Raw genomic sequence first — 17,505 nt, 5'->3', positions numbered from 1 at the left:
TTTGGACACATCATCAGGAAAGACCAATCTCTAGACAAGGACATCATTGTTGGTAAAATAGAGGGTCAGTGAAAAGGAAGAAAACATTCAGTGATGTAGATTGACACAATAGCCAAAGCAATGGACTCGAACATTGCAACAGTAATGAAGATGGCACAGGGCTGGGCAGCGTTTTGTTCTAACAACAATAAACTAAGAATACAAGGTGGACTTGTTGAACCAAAATGAAAGATAAATCATTTTTAAAAGTATCACTACTCTTTTTTTTCTTGATTTACTTTTGCTCATGACCAGTCATACTTCTGTTTTTGCCCCACAGATTAAATACAAAGAGGACTTGCAGGTCTTAAGGGGCCTGGGCTGCTTCCTGTACGACACTCCCGACATGGTCCGTTCCCGGCACCTGCGGAAGCTGTGGGTGAGTGTACATCTTCAGAGCCCGCAGTACCTCTACGGTGACCCATACACCCCATCACCAGCTGCAGAGTGCTTGGCAAGAAGACTCTGTACCTGCAGTTGCTTTAGGGGAGCACCTCCCATTAACCCTCCTGAGCTGATCATGACCCAGTCAAGATGATCTGTGCTTCCTGTAAAAGGAATAAGTTTAATTAAATGACAGTTGCTTTTGTTGCTGCCTGGAAAGACACCCAGGACACAGGGAGGGTTGCTCAGCATGTACACGCCAACCATTTGAAAGAAAATATGTGCCCATGAGGCACAATCACCTAAATGACTCATCATCTTCTATTTCTATTATTGTTGTTGTTGTTTTTAGTCTAATTACGTGTACACTGATAAAGCAAGAAAGATGCGCGACAAATACAAAGTGGTGCTTGACACACCAGAATACAGAAAAGTGCAGGAACTGAAGACACATCTGAGTGAGGTAAGGACGCTTTACCTGCCACGACAAGTGAGCCGACTTGACTAAGACAGGCTGAATTACCCAAAAAAAGGTTTTTCATTCCTCTAGTCATCATTTCTCAAGCAACTACAGCAAGTGATATATCTCCCCTCTGCCCTAAACTGGTGTGGTCACCATATCTAAGCAAGTCAACTGGCCCCTCGTTGCCTCAGTTTACCTATTTTGTCCCCTTCTAGCAAAATGAGGATACTGATACTTGTCTTACCCATGACTAGGGTTGCTGAGAGGTTACATGATTCATGATTTTATAGATTAGAAAACCCCTCTGCCCTACGCTATTGTAGTCTCCAAACTGAATTTCTTATTTTAAAACTCTCTCATAAAGCCCTGCTATCAGGAACCCTAATCATGGCAGTGATTAGAAAGTCTTCAATGGCTCCCTGCTGCCCACTCAGTAAATCTGAAACTACTTACCGTAGTTTCATTTTCATCTGCCCACCAGGCACTGAGGCCTCACGTCTCTTCTCCAGTTACAAAGAAAAAAAAAGTTTGGTAACTTACAGTGCTTATTCTCATCTCTAAGATACTTTTACTTCTCGTGGCTGTCTGGGTTTAGAATTGCCTGAGACTCTAATTCTCTTCTTCCATTTCCTGTTGGGATTTTGTACGTATTGTACATCAATACCAACTTCCACATTAGGGAAGAGAATGGATATTTTTTAGTAGTGGAGTTTCCTCCACACTTGCCTGACCATAAGAATGACCTGGGCTTGATAATATGTTAAGCCAAGCCACTCCCCTGGATTTAGAAGATCTGGGGTAGGGCCTACGAATCTGTTTATAGTAAAGACCCAGGAGATTTTTAGAAACAGGAATGTTTGAAAAACATCAACTTCATAAAAAGTTGGATGGTGAAGAGAAGTTCAGGGTATTGACTTTTGAATTGTCTTTGAATTGTATTGGTTCTTGACATACGTACATTTACAGTATTTTGTCGTATATTGAAGCAGGGATATTGTCCCAAGAAGCATAGACAATGCATACCTAAGTAAAGGAGAAATGTGGTATAAAGAGAATTACAGAAATTGCGTGGAAGAGTTGGATTTTAGTCCTAGGTTTACTTTTAATTAGCTGTGTGACCTTGTATAATTCACAACTTCAGCACTTGAATTTCCTGAGCTAGAGAATTGGACTAGATGAGGATTTGGGCTCCTTTCAACTATAGTATTCTATGAGTTTGTTGATTTGGTTTATTAAAAATTTAGCCTAGAAGAAACATTAAATTTTCATTCAGTTTACCTCCTTTCTTTCAATAGTAACACCAAAAACAGCCCCTAGAAGATGAGCCACATTTTCTTTTAACTTTTATATAATTTATATTTAGAGAATGAATGTGTACACATATATGTATATTTGTGATATTTATTTTTTTACATTTCATCTGTTCCATTGGCATTTAAATCTATGATTAGGATTTATTTGTGCTCCATTTGTTCTTTTAGTTTGCCTCATTATATTAAATTCCCTTAACATTTATTAGGAGACAACAATTTTTCAGTCCCTTTGTCTAAGCACTATGTGATGAAAGGATGATAGAGATGAGACCCAGCATTTCATGGGCAACAGTATGGGAGAAGAGACAGACATCAATATGATGCATGATATATTACCAAAATAATTAAGAAAATATGGATTCTAGGAGTTTCCCAAGCAGATAAGAGGGAGAAGAACATTCTAAACAGAAAAGACAGTATGTAAAAATAGCCATAATGAGTTCTTGAAACTGGGAATAGTTTCAAATAGCACATGGGGAACGTGGAGGAATGTTGGGAAATGAGGCAAGAAGCCTAGATAGGAGCCAAGTTTTGAAGACTCATGGGTGCTATATTAATAATCTTGGACTTGATGAAAAATCGTAGAAGAATTACTTTTAGACAGGGTAGATATGAGTATTAAGGTCAGATGAGATCTGAGCTTTAAAAAATTTCTCACTCAGACTTGTGGAAGATGAATGAGTCATGTAGAACAGTCTCATGTGGAACTGGGAAGTTGGTTTAAGAGGCTCTTATGGATGTGTAGGGAAAAAAAAAAAAGACAGGAAGCTGAACTAGGCAGTGGCAGTAGGAAATAAGAAAATGGAACATATTAAAAGGATATCATGAAGTGAGAAGCCCAGGATTTGTGGCCATTTTGATGTGGAATTTGAGGGAAAAGGAGTCTAGAATGACTCTTCAAATTTCTGGCCTGGGTGACTGGAAGATCAAGAAGCCATTTAGCAAAATAGATAAAATAGGGGGAGCAGCAGGTGGGAATGGGGAGTAGTATGACGACTTCAATATTGAGCATGATGAATCACCCAAGTTCAGAAAGTTGTTGAAAATTTGGGTCTAGAGCTCAAGAGAGATTTGACATACAGATCTGGAAGTCGTCAATCTGAAAGTGATGGTTATGGTTGAGATCACCCATATGTATGAGGTGAAAGGAACCAAGCCCTAAACCCTAGGTAATAGCAGCATTTTGGGGAAGAGGAGAGGCCACAGAATAGTAGAGGAAGACCAAGCAGTGTCCAGAAAGATCGGAGGCCTCGTAGAGGAGAGTGGTGGAAGGAGAGGCAGAGAAGGCAGTTTCAGAAAGGAAACTGCTGAGCCGTATTAGTTGCTATGGAGAGATGTTCTCCAGATTTGCCACTCGTAAAGCTTTTGGTAGCCTTGACAAGAGTGACTTCACTGGAGTCACGGGGTGGAAGCCAAACTGTCACCCTGAGAAAGTAATCAAAAGAGATGAAAAGGAGAAAGAAACATAGAATGCTTGGCTGTGCAAGGAAGGAATGAGGCCATTGACTAGAGATGAAGAATTAATGGGGAAGAACTTGAGCTTGTTGTCAGATAAAGGGAGAAAGCTGGAAGAACAGGAAGAATTGGAGATATGGAGGGGAAGAGGATAATCGCTGGAACAGAGTCCAAAAAGAGATAGGCAAGAATGGGACCAAGAGCACAGCAGGAGGCTTGAATCCTGGACAGGCCATAGAATGTCCGTCTTTCAATAGAAAGAGAAAAAAATGTAAAATGAAGACCAGAGAGGTAAATGAATTATTGGCTTATTAGGAAGAAACTGTGATTGTTGCAGTGGGAAGGTTCTGCTTTTTCTATGAAGTAAGCAATAAAGGCATCTGCAGAGAACATAACATGACTATAAAGCAGAAATGATGGTGATGAATTGTTTTATGTTCAGCTGGTATACAGAGCTTCAGGCAACAAGCAAAAGTCAATCTTTACTTCAGTTCCTGATACTCCTGATCTTTTAAGAGCCAAGAGAGGGCAGAAGCTTCAGAGTCAGGTAAGATCATTTACTAATGAAGACTCATAAACCTGCCACACTGGTGTCATGTGTGTGCCTGACTACTCCTGGTCAGTAGAAGATTCTCACACTTGTTTGTCCTTGATGCAGCCTCATGCACATTAACACTGCACTTAATGAAGCTGTTTTCTTTGGGGCCATCTTAACCATGGCTACGCTTTACATGAGCAGGTGATGTTTTCTAAGTGCTATACAAATTAGTCATTGGATGAGCCGTCTGTGGACTCCAGGTAGTGAAAAGTAATTGCTTACTACATTTCATGTTGTTGTTGTTAGGTGCCATTGAGTTGGTTCCAACTCATAGCAACCCTATGTATAACAGAACAAAACACTGCCAGGTTCTGTGCCATCCTCACAATCATTGCTGTATTTCAGCCCATTGTTGCAGCCACTGTGTCAATCCATCTTGTTGACCCTCTACTTTACCAAGCATGATATCCTTCTCCAGGGACTGGTCCCACCTGATAACATGTCCAAAATATGTGAGACAAAGTCTCACCACCCTCACTTTTAAGGAGAATTCTGGCTTTACTTTTTCCAAGACAGATTTGTTCATTCTTCTGGCAGTCCATGGTATATTCAATATTCTTTGCCAACACCATAATTCAAAGGCATCAGTTCTTCTTTGGTCTTCCTTATTGTTCAGCTTTCACAAGCACATGAGGTGATTGAAAATACCATGGCTTGAGTCAGGTGCACCTTAGTCCTCAAAGTGACATCTTTGCTTTTTAACACTTTAAAGAGGTCTTTTGTAGCAGATTTGCCAGATGCAATACATCGTTTGATTTCTTGACTGCTGCTTCCATGGGTGTTGATTGAGGATCCAGTGAAATGAAATCCTTGACAACTTCAATCTTTTTTCCTTTTATCATGGTCTTGCTTATTGGTCCAGTTGTGAAGATTTTTGTTTTCTGTATGTTGAGGTATAATCCATACTGAAAGTTGTAGTCTTTGATCTTCATCAGTAAGTACTTCAAGTCCTCTTCACTTTCAGCAAGCAAGGTTGTGTCTTCTGCATACATTCCATACAAAAAAAAAAAATATCAAACCCGTTGCCATCAAGTCGATTCCAACTCATAGTGACCCTATAAGACAGAGTAGAACTTTTCAAGGAGTGGCTGATAGACTGGAACTGCCAACCTTTTGGTTAGCAGCTGACTCTTAACCACTGTGCCACCGGCCTCCATACATTCCATAGAACTTGTTTATTGTCCACGGACAAACGAAACCACATTTCATGTATTCAAGCAAAAATTAAAAAGTACTATGTTGAGGGCTCTTTAAGAACTGTCTAGTTCTTCTGTCACCATTTTTTATCACGTGGCTTTAGACTGGCCCATACTCACCAGTAGGAATATTGATTAACTGGAGTGTGTATATGTGTTTCCAAATGTGAGATACACAGAGAGAAAAATGAACAGGAGCACATATATGAAAAAGAAAAAAACAACAAAAACAGAACAACAAGCAAACCCCCCTCCACCCCCACTAAAGGGCTAGAAATGAATGAAGAGGACTGAATACTAAATGTTTCATCTCTATACCATCTCATGGCCACTTTCTGATTATTTAGTATCTGTATGTTGAACTTGCCACCAAAGAGAGACCCCATCATCACGCTGGCAACCAGACCACAGCCTTGAAGCATGCTAAAGACGTGAAGGATATGGTCAGCGAGGTAAGGTGGGAATTCAGTAATAAGGCACTGGTTTAAAGAAAAAAATCCTTTGTAAAGACCTTCGCCTACTTCCTCTGATTGGAGAACCCATTACTATAAACTGTGCTCAGCATTAACAAAATACAGAAGGCAAAGCTGTTCTTTTCAAGGATATGGTATATTGTGTTCCTCAGGGGATACTGTGACTGGGTTGTGAGTTGGGAGGGATGAAAAAGCTTGAACTTAAGTTTGTCTCTTCCATTTGATTCCTTAGAAAAAGTACAAGATTCAGTATGAGAAGATGAAGGACAAGTACACCCCAGTTCCAGATACGCCAATCCTCATCAGAGCCAAGAAGGCTTACTGGAATGCCAGTGATGTATGCATCTCTTCCTTCTTTCTTCTTATGATAGGTTGATGTACCTAAGAAACACAAGATGTTACAGTCATATCCATAGTACAAAGTCATGTCCCACAACACGGATCAGGGAAAACAAACAAATAATACTAGTCAGGCAAAGTAGCTAAGGACAGTGCTGAGAGATGCTAAAAGCTTGTTGTTCTTCTCATTGCTCTTCTGTGCAAAATTATGATCCTTGATCCTTATTTATAATTCGTTGGAAGCATTTCCTAGGGCTTCTTGTTGACTAATTGTTAGTTATCCATAAAATCATGGGCTTGGAGTCAGTCAAACATGGATTCAAATCCTGGTGCTGTCACTTGCCTGCTGTATATAATTTACCTCTATATAATTTTCCTAAGACTTTGGTTTCTCAGATCTGTAATGAATAATAATTGTGATAATTAAATTAGACTAAAGAAGATAACGTATATGCCATTACTAGCACAGTGTGAAGCTCATAGTTGACACTCAGAAAATGTTTGTTCCCTGTCTTCTCTTCATTGCCTAGATACAGATCATGTGAATGACATATTAGTTAGAATTAGGGTGGGCAGACTTTCATTTCCTGTACCACATGATCAAGGTAAAGGCTGCCTCTTAATGGCAATTAGATTTCCCATTAATGAAGATATGGAATTAGTCAAGGGTAGATGGCCAGTCCTTACCAGTTTTGTGTCTCAGAGCCCAACTCCAAATCCATGGTACCCATTACCAGAACCAGAATCCCTAGAGAAGGATTGCACATATTGGGATTTAAACCGAGCCAAAAGCTCAAACCAACCCCATAGCCCCTCAGTTTAACAACACAGCTCTAAAATCCAAAGCATCTTAAGGTCATTGCAGTGATCCCTAAGCATAAATGTGAGAGGATACAGCAAATTTGAGCAATATCTCAGTTCTGTGATTTTGTCTGAAGCTGTCATTTGGAGCTGAGGAGATCATGCTAGTTGAAAAGAAGGGAATGCCACTTAATGTTTAAAATATAAGCTGAGATATACTTAATGTGTACTGGGTTTCTGTTTGGGGTGATGAAATTTTTTTTTTGAAAGTGGATAGTGGTGACAGTTGCACAGCATGACAAACATGATTAATGTCACTGGATTGTACACTTAAGACTGGTTGAAACAACACATTTTTTGTGATATATATTTTACAATAATTTTTTAAAAAATTAAAAACCACATTGAATAAACAAAAAGCCACACTCACACATACACATACACTGAGAAAATTATATGTCTTCAAAATTATCCCCTAAGATATTTTTAGTCTTCTGGTGGCATCCCCATCTTTATTGCTTCAAAGTTACTGCTGGATATTAATTTGAACCAAACTTAATCTGTGTGACCACATTACAAGGGTGGCCACACAGTGAAATTTGCCCTGTTGGGCAGCCTCATCCTGGCTTTGTCAGTGCCTATACTGATGATCTTAATCTTTAAAATAGTCCAGTGTAACAAGGATTGTATCTGACATTTAGTTTGGCTTATCTGTTGTGGCTTTCCTCACATGTAGAGGTAAATTATTTATGGGATTATCTATCTGAAAAACAAAGTAACAAAGTCAAAGAAAAGGTATCTTTCATTATGTCTTTACTCAGCTATCCAAAAAGAAAATCTTTTGTCTGCTCAGAGAAGTACCCATCTTACGCAGATAGGATGAATCTGTCATGATATTCTTAGGTTAAAGTCAGAACTGTCTTCTCTTGCATATTAAAAAGATTAAGATTATAATAAAATAAAATTTCAGGACTGCTTTGTGGAGAGGGCATTTTAATACGAGGAGTTAGAAGCCAAATCTTTCTCCTCTCTCCATGCACAATAATCATGTCTTGGGCTCAATGAGGTTATATTTGTTTCTCCACCCAAATGAGCCTTTTGTTTGTTTGTTTTACATTTAAATAAAAATTTTATTTTAAATAGTTTTAGATTTACAGAAAAGTTGCAAAGATAGTACAGAGAGTTCTTGTATGCTCCACACCCAGTTTCTCCCATTGTTAACAGCTTACCTTACCATGGTTCTTTTGTCACAAATAATGAACCAATGTTGTTTCTACATTATCATTAACTAAATTTCATACTTTATTTAGATTTCACTCATTTTTCCCTAATTCCTTTTTTCTCTCCCAGGATCTGAAATGAGGTTTTAAATCTCTCTTGAATTTATTCATGGGGAAACCTAAGAGAGAGAGCTCGAGAGAGTTCAAGCTTAAAAGAGCTCAATTATCTGGGTTGGTAGTTTTTTATAATCCATGTGCTTTTTCTCTTTCCAGCTACGCTACAAAGAAACATTTGAAAAGACCAAAGGGAAATACCACACTGTGAAGGATGCTCTGGACATTGTTTATCATCGCAAAGTCACAGATGACGTCAGTAAAGTACGTCCCTAGACATTTCTATTTGTGTTGGCTAAATAACCCACTATCATTTCTTTTTAGCATCTTCCCATTTCTAAAATGTCTGGATAGAAATAGACTTTTTTATATTAACTTTGGGCAAGCATTTATAGCTGCCGTTGTATTTTTACCACAGGTGAAGTACAAGGAGAACTACATGAGCCAGTTGGGAATTTGGAGATCCATTCCTGATCACCCAGAGCACTTCCACCACCGGGCAGTCACCGATGCCATCAGTGATGTGAGTCTTGAAATCTTCTACATTTACATATAAATTCATATCCCCATATGAGTTATGAAATCAAACACTACATAAAAACTAAACACTTAACTAGTTTTAGATCTTGTGTATGGATGTTTAAATCATAAAACTCAGTTACTAAATAAGTGAACTACTTGGGTGAAGAAAAATATAGTCAAACTTACAAACCTAATTTTTCTTCTAAATGTATGATATCATATTACATGGTTGGAAATTATATCACTCATCTAGGAAATAGCCTATTTTCAATCAATTGAAGAGAAAATTTATGAAGCAATTAAGGCACATAACAATGCTCATTTAGAAAGAAATTTCAGCTTTCTGTATGAAAATACAGCTGCCAAACTAATGATATACTGTCTAGGAAAGGATGCCTGTTAAATGTGAATTGCTTTAACTAGTATTAAAAATAAAAAGTTCTGTATACTATATAACAATATACGATAAAATGAGCAGGAATTGGTATTACTGGAAACTACTTGTAAGTAATTGTTTTAATACTTTATCATTCCATATACTTGATAGGTCAGAGCTACTATTTGTCCCACTTGTATAGACCCTAATCTACTACTATTTGGAGATAGGTTTTTAAAACTCTCCTTCATCATGTTCTTCTTCTACCAGGTAAAATATAAAGAAGATTTGACCTGGCTGAAGGGCATTGGTTGCTATGCCTATGATACCCCTGACTTTAATCTGGCTGAAAACAACAAGATTCTCTACAGCAAGGTAAATCTACTCAAGGAGAATGGTCACATCCATTCAACATATACTTTTACCCACAGAAAATATTAGCACTGAGGAAATAGCCTTTCATATTTTCATCTCTGTCCTTGCTTCTAGACCCTATGGTTGGAGTGAATACTCAATTGCTCACTCTCCTTAGAAATTTCTTTAGTACTAACCTTGTTGACTATCATCATTTATTTGAATTTAATGTTATGTCAGTACAGCTCCACATAGCTCTTCCAGAATTCCCTCTCTACTTCTATGCCACTGGGCAATTTTACCCTGTTAGAGCTGATAAGGTAGCAAACAAAAAGTGCAGTTGTTTTGTTCCACAAACTTGGTGTGTGACTTGAGGCAAATCGCTTAATTTTTATGGGCCTCAATAAAGCAGTTGGATTAGCTTCCTTTGAGCTCTAAAACAGGGGTCAGCAATCTTTTTCTGGAAAGGACAAGATAGAAAATATTTCACGCTTTGCGGGCCACATTCGGTCTATCGCACATTCTTTGTTTGTGTTTTACATCCCTTTAAAGTTGTAAAAACCATTCTTAGCTCATGGGACTGTTTAAAAACAGATGGGAGGCTGAATTTGGCCTGTGGGTCATTATTAGCCAACACTTGCTCTGAAACATTATGATTATCTGATTAATTACTGAAAACTATATTCAAATTAATGAACTAAAAACTTTTTTCAAGTGTATACTACAATACCCTCAGAGTAAAAACATGATCATTATAATAATAGAAACAAAGAAGAAATTGATTAGGATTTTTGCCTAATAAAGAAAATAGATGTTTGACATCTATTCAATGGAGGTGTTTTCTGGTATACATATATTGAGGCCAGTTTTCAAGATATCCAGGTGAGTCTACCCTTCACAGCCTTGGAAGACAAGAGTAAGAACTTATCAAATACTTGTTAGCTCTATGAATTAATTAATTAACACAATCATATGATAAAATAAATGGCATGTCTCATTCTTAAGATAATCACAACCTACAAAATAACCACTTTCTATTTTCTCTAGTATAAGTATAAAGAGGTATTTGAAAGGACGAAGTCAGATTTCAATTATGTTGCCGACTGTCCAATCAATAGGCATTTCAAGTACGCAACTCAGTTGATGAATGAGGTACGTATAACCTGATCCAGTTAAGCCTATATAAAATGACAAGAAATCCATTCTAAGGGTTGATTCACTTAGATTTGGAGAGACTTTGTGATGTCGCCATCCAATGGGCTCTGCAAAAACCATGAATAAGAACAAGTGAAGGGACCTTCCAGTGCAGTGTGAGAGCCCCACCCCCATCAGCACCTTTGTTTGCACTGACATAGGGCATCATGGCTCTGTCAGTGATGACACCAAGGAGGTCCTGAACTCCTTAAATATAATATTGTAAAGAGTTGGGAGGCCCACAAGTTCAAGGTTATTTTAATATTTCCTTCCAAGGCCAGGAAATGGTAGTGGTTGGTTGAGCCACCCGTAAGGGGATGGCTATGATTCATGCATTCTTATCCATTGCCATTGTTACTCCCCCACACATTGGTACAGAAAAGTATCCATTTTGCACCCAAAATTTTCTTTTATATTCTACCCAGTTTTTTCTGGAACCATCTTTTCAATAATTAAATTTAGCTCAAGATCACTGAAATACTCAAACTATGAATTTACTTATATTTGAATGGTTTTATATTTAATTTTGTATTTTCCAAGGATTTATATAAGATCAAAAGCAATGTTAGAAAATTAGCAAATTGTATCTAAAGTGAAAATGTAGTCAATGGTATGTTTGCTTAAGCATATGACTTTGTTGTTGTTTAATTTGATTTAGTTCATTTCCATTAGATTCCCAGACTGGACGACGCCAAAGAATCACTGTCAATGACTTCCTAGGAGGACAGTCTTGATATATTTTGTTTCTATTTTTCTCTTTCTCAAAAGACTTCCAGGTCTCTTTTATAATCAAGTAAATTAACTAGACTTAGGAGACTCTTAGAATTTGTCCAAGGATGTTTTAGCATCAGGTTTTTGATTCTCATAGCCTTAGATAGCAAGCCTGTAGCATATCTGTAGCTTATTTTAAATCCAATGTAAGATGCCATAAAATCTAACTTAGCTTCTGGCATTGTACGTAAAGATGGAAAATATTTAAACACAGGTTCTCTAATTTCAATGTCCTAAAGCAGATATAGCCCAACCCCGGCTTTCTCCAGGTGTTCATCCTTTGCCTGACTTTCTTTGCCTCCCTGTTTTTATTATTCTGAATGCTTTGGGAGCTCCTTTCTAGAAATGACATGGTTCTGGCTCTCTGGAGGGTTCATTTTGGGACATTTTTGTGTACTCTTAAAGTTGTACTGTTGCTATAATTTGATATGATGTTTGAGCAGAAAAAATACAGAGCTGATTACGAGCAGCGGAAAGATAAATACCACCTGGTGGTCGATGAGCCTAGACATCTGCTGGCTAAGACCGCAGGGGAACAGATCAGCCAGGTACTGTGTTGGAACTGGCTGGACAGCCCAGGCAGGACTGTGCTCGGGTGTCTCACGAGATGTCGTCCCGTCTGCTGCAAGGATGTCATAGGTTCTGCCTATGATATTGGACTGTTCTGTTTCAAAGTTCTCTGTCTAGCCACCCAAAAAGCCTGTGAGCTATTTGAGTGTGCCAGTCCATGCTCTGTGTCCTCATTTGTGCTGTGGTGAAGATGAAAAGAAAGGCAGATTTGACAACTACAATTTTCCCCATGCCAACTTACATTTTGAGTTGCAAAAGCAAAAACAAAGAAACAAATTAATGAAAGGAAAGAGACAGAACTGCTTACGTATTTTTTTATTCCTATGATGTCTTCTTTTCTATAAAGCAGTTTTGGTGGTAACATAAGTGAGACTTAGCTGTATCATTCCCCACTGGCAAGGACTATGAATGGTTAACTGTAAGTATTGCAGTCATTCTGCTTGGCATATAATATATTTGGTGTCTTCACCCACAAGTATATGTGAGGACAGAAAGTATGTCTGCCTACATCTCTTCACTCAGAGGTGATTGGGATATAGAGCCATGTTCTTTTTTGTCTTCATAAGTCTCTTTTGTGCTTCACTGCTCTTTGCATGGACAGAAAAAATATAAATCTAGTGCCAAGATGCTTCTGCGACATGGATGTAATGAAATTCTGCGCCCAGATATGTTGACTGCCCTCTACAATACACACATGTGGAGCCAGGTAATGCCTGATGTGATGTGAAGAAGGTGGCTTAGAAACCTTTGGGTGCATTCACTTTTATGGTTCATTGACTTCCTCTCCCTGCCCTGCTCCATGCTGGTCTCATATGATAAAGCTGCATAAATATTCACTCCTTGTAAGTGAACTCTGGATGTGGCCAGGTGTGATGATGCTACAGTCATCACCTGTACAGTGGCAGGGGACCACCGCTCGACACTGTTGGAATCCTAGTAAGATTAACTGAGATGCTTTCAAATTATACTTCCAAATTGGCGTAACATTAATTTATATTTTTTCAGTAATTGCCTCAAAGAAATAGATTCCTTAGAGATTGCAGATATTAAGTAAATGCAACAGCATTTAGAAGGTCTGAATATTTAATGTTTTCATCTAATTTTTCCATTGTTTGATTATCACAATGGTACCATTTGGGAGGGATGAGGATTACAGTACATCTCTTTGAATATTATGCATATTCATGGCCTTTCTTGAGTTTGATGCTGAAATTGCTAGGTTCCTAAAGGAAACTTCCCAGCATATCTATTCTTGTTCACACTTGTAACATTGCTGTTACGAATGCCTTCTTCCTGCAAGGCCGATTGAAGCACACACTGCTTCCTTTCCATCATAGGATGAAATGTAAATCTGTAACAGCAACAAACGGTGATAATTGGTTAACTACCAGATACACTATTATTAAAATACCATTGTTCTCAGATTAAAAAAAAAATTAATCAATAATTTACACTAGCAACTTGTTTCGTCATTTTAGTTTGTCATCAAATCAACACGTAAAATAAGGGGGGAGGGAGGAGCTCTGCCTGTGAACATTTTGCTGGCCTGAACTTTTTCTTTTCTCTGATATGATCATCAAATAGTTGTGCATGAAATTTTGTTGGCTCCTTGTATCTGTACTGCTTGAAACAGCTTACGTGCATGAAAAAAGATTTTGTGATCTTGAAATGACAAAAACAAGTGCAATTTAACATACGATACATTCTTCAAACTCATTCTTCTGTACTCATTTTTTACACCTGTTTAATCTTTGGTGTGAGAAAATACTTTAAAAGATCATACATACTTGATGCAATAGTTTACAAGAGAATCAGTACTGGTCAGAGTCCAGAGAACAACGTTCTAGTTCTGCTTCTGAGATTCATTTGACGTATGTGCCTTTGGTTCAGTCTCTTAACTTCTCTGAGCCTCAGTGTCCACGTGTATAACACACTTTAAAATGTATAAGATGATATTTTAACATGTCATTGTTTTCTTTGATTATTTGCTCACTGCATTATACCATTGCTATTGAATACATATTTATGTTAAATATTTCGAGTTAGGATTTAAAGAAAATCCTACCACGACACCATCCCCTACATCTGTAACATATAATAATCCTATTATTTGCTATGGAAACCCTGGTGGTGTAGTGGTTAAGAGCTACGGCTGCTAACCAAAAAGTCAACAGTTCAAATCCACCAGCTGCTCCTTGGAAACCCTATGGGGCAGTTCTACTCTGTCCTGTAGGGTCACTATGAGTTGGGATCGACTCGATGGCAACAGGTACTATTTACTATACATACATAATTTTCTCTCAAGAAGAAAATTTGATTCTTTAAAGCCCTCTATTCTATTTCTTATCATTAACTCTTCCTTCTCTTTAAAATTTAGATCAAGTACAGGAAAAAATATGAAAAATCAAAAGACAAATTCACCTCAGTTGTGGACACTCCAGAACACCTGCGAACTACAAAAGTCAACAAACAAATCAGTGATGTGAGTACAAGAAACACTGAATGGATTCTCAAACTCAGGGGACATTTGCAAAAGTGTTGAGGAAGGGTATTTTAGATTATCACAGTGCCTGGATCACTCTACTGCTGTTTAGCAGGAGGAAGTTAGGGGGGCTAAATGTCCTTCTATGCACAGGATTCTTCTTTCATAAGAAAGAATTGTTCCAACCAAATTGGCAGACACCTCAGTGAAGAAACTCTGGGGCCTTAGCAGAGAGCATGAAAGCACCTGTTGAGTACATAGAATTCTCTTTTCTTTATACTTGCTTTAAAAAAAAAAAATTGCACTTACATTGTAAATGGAGAAACATAACGTTGTGTCTTTCTACTTTTTAATCTCCTTCAGATACTTTATAAACTGGAATACAACAAGGCCAAACCCAGAGGCTATATCACAATCCATGACACCCCCATGTTGCTGCACGTCCGCAAGGTTAAGGATGAAGTCAGTGATGTAAGTCTCTCTCATCTTGTCCTTTTTTTAATATAACAAATCCTGGTCCAGTTATCTATTGCTGCATAATAGCCACCCTAAAGTTTAGTGGCTTAAAACAGCAATCATCATATTTTGTTCATGAGTCGACTGGACACAGCCAAGTGGTTCTTCTACTCCACATGATGTTAGTCGGCATCTGAGGCTCAGTTGGGCCAGGAAATCCAAGATAGCTCACTCACATGGTTCACTGTTGATGGCTGTTGGCTGGGAACTCGGCTAGGGTATAGATGGGAACCTCTGCATGTGGCTTCTCCACGTGGCTTGGACATATCACAGCATAGTGGCTGGGTTCCAAGAGGAAGGAAGTAGAAGCTTCTAGGCCGGTTAAGGGCTATTCCTAGAACTAACACAGTGCCACTTTTCCCCTATTCCGCTGGCCACAGTGCCCACCCAGAATCAAGGAGTGAAGAGACAAGTACCACTTGTTGATAGACATTGATGTGGGCAAGGTCACACTGAAGAAAAGCATGTGGAATGGGAGATATTGTTGAAGTCATTTTGGAAATGCAGTATTCCACAAACCCTATTATCACTCTATAAGTTTATCTTGACTAAGAGGAACAAACCAGCTATTTGCTATATTCTAGTAATCTAAATTCAGGAAGAAATTATATTCATACATAGTCAGATAAATAGCTTGAGTCTGTGATTTAAATCTATCATCATTTTAGTTGGGGAAAAAAAAAACAGATTCAATTTTTAAAAGAACTCCATGGGTACGTGAGCTACTGTGCAACAGAAAGAATAATAAAAGCAACGGTGAATAACTTATCCCTATCCCAGAGCCTTGACTGTGGCTGGTGTTCAGGAATTCTTCAATAGCTGAATAAATATGTTCATACTCTTGACACTCAGTCACCCTGAAAAATGTTAAGTACATTCAGTGAACTGTTTAAGAAGACAGAAATGTATAAAATTTTAGAAATATAATGTTAAAATAATCGTTGCCACTTAAATATGAACATCAAGTTTTCATAAGCATCTATGAGGTTGATCCGTTACATGTAATAACTCACTCCTTATCATTGCAAAAAATGATACCCCCATCTCCTTGAACTTTGCTGATTATAAGACTAACCTGGAGTATTGATGAAAATGTCAACTTCTAGGCCTTTCCCCTAAAGATTGAATTGTGTCCCCCAAAAATATGTCTTATGAATCCTAACCTATATGCCTGTAGTTATAATCCCATTCTGGAGTGAGTTATCTGTTATATTAATGAGGCAGGATTAGCGTAGGGTGTGTTTTGAGTCAATCTCTTACAAGATATAAAACGAGCAAGCAGAGATGGGGGAAGATAGATGCTAAGCCACATGGAGATCTCCAAGACTCCAGGAAACAGAAGCTAAAGAGTCGAGGACCTTTCCCCAGAGCCAAGAGAGAAAGCCTTCCCCTAGAGCCAGCACCCTGACTTCGGACTTCTAGCCTCCTAAACTGTGAGAACATGAATTTCTGTTTGATAAAACCACCCATTTGTGGTTTTTTTGTTATAGCTAGATAACTAAGACACTACGTCTGTGGTGAAGCCCAAAAAACTGTGATTCTTATGATCAGGCAAGTTTAGTAAACACTGCTATAGCTCCTTTAGAACAGTTTTACTTCAGCTTTTAACCATATTAAAACAGGATCCTTCTGCAACAATTAGTGAGAAGGCCCAGACTTGGCCACAAGGCCCTGAAATTTAAGAGGAGCAAAGGTGGGTGAAACTAGAAACCCCAGACCCAGGATGGGGAAACTGCCTTTCTCCTTGGGCCTGCAGAGGCTATTCATTCCCCATTCTCGTACCTCTCATCGAAACCCACACATGCCAAACCTTGCTAGATACAGCTCTAGCAATGACAATAGTGATGACTGCATCCATCAGTTCATTCATTCATCAAATATTTATTGAGATCCCATGTGTCTGAAATTAGGAATGAGATAATGAATGATACACATCTTTGCCCTCGACAGGTTCAATTTAGTGGAAGGGATAGACAGACAAATAAATAATTACCACATGACATGAGAACACCTAGAATGCAAGGACATACAGGTGTAGAAGCAAAGGCAGAGGGTAAGACGAATTGAGTTGGTGGGGAAATGCTTCTCTTCCACCAGCAGTTTTTAAGAAGTTCTGAACTCAAGTTTCTGATTTGGGAAGGGAAAGCATCCATGATTAGCTATCCACCTGGCCCTTTCAGAACAAGCTCAGGGTCCTAAATCCTATGATGCCACAGGTGAACATGCACAGTGTGCCCTGGTGAGCTGGTTTTAAGATCTAAGACAGGAAGGTGCATCTCTGAATAGCTGCATAGCTGCATCCTTTCTTTGTTTTTGTTTTTTCTT

General features: G+C 38.3%; 1 protein-coding gene across 1 annotated transcript in view; it reads left to right on the top strand.

Moving 5' to 3' along the window:
* The window catches only part of NEB (nebulin), a 249,118-nt gene that overhangs the window by 184,849 nt on the left and 46,764 nt on the right, over nt 1-17,505 (top strand). The window contains exons 106-117 of the mRNA XM_004375379.2: nt 320-418; nt 776-886; nt 4,097-4,201; nt 5,796-5,900; nt 6,154-6,258; nt 8,555-8,659; nt 8,814-8,918; nt 9,564-9,668; nt 10,695-10,799; nt 12,056-12,160; nt 14,560-14,664; nt 15,028-15,135. Of these exons, the coding sequence (XP_004375436.1) occupies nt 320-418; nt 776-886; nt 4,097-4,201; nt 5,796-5,900; nt 6,154-6,258; nt 8,555-8,659; nt 8,814-8,918; nt 9,564-9,668; nt 10,695-10,799; nt 12,056-12,160; nt 14,560-14,664; nt 15,028-15,135 (1,263 nt within the window). The remainder of the gene's footprint in view (nt 1-319; nt 419-775; nt 887-4,096; nt 4,202-5,795; nt 5,901-6,153; nt 6,259-8,554; nt 8,660-8,813; nt 8,919-9,563; nt 9,669-10,694; nt 10,800-12,055; nt 12,161-14,559; nt 14,665-15,027; nt 15,136-17,505) is intronic.

The sequence above is a fragment of the Trichechus manatus genome, unplaced genomic scaffold, assembly GCF_000243295.1.
Source record: "Trichechus manatus latirostris isolate Lorelei unplaced genomic scaffold, TriManLat1.0 scaffold00036, whole genome shotgun sequence".
NCBI classification, from domain to species: Eukaryota; Metazoa; Chordata; class Mammalia; order Sirenia; family Trichechidae; genus Trichechus; species Trichechus manatus.
Note: the sequence above shows the minus strand (reverse complement) of the source record. Positions and strands in the feature narration are given on the sequence as shown.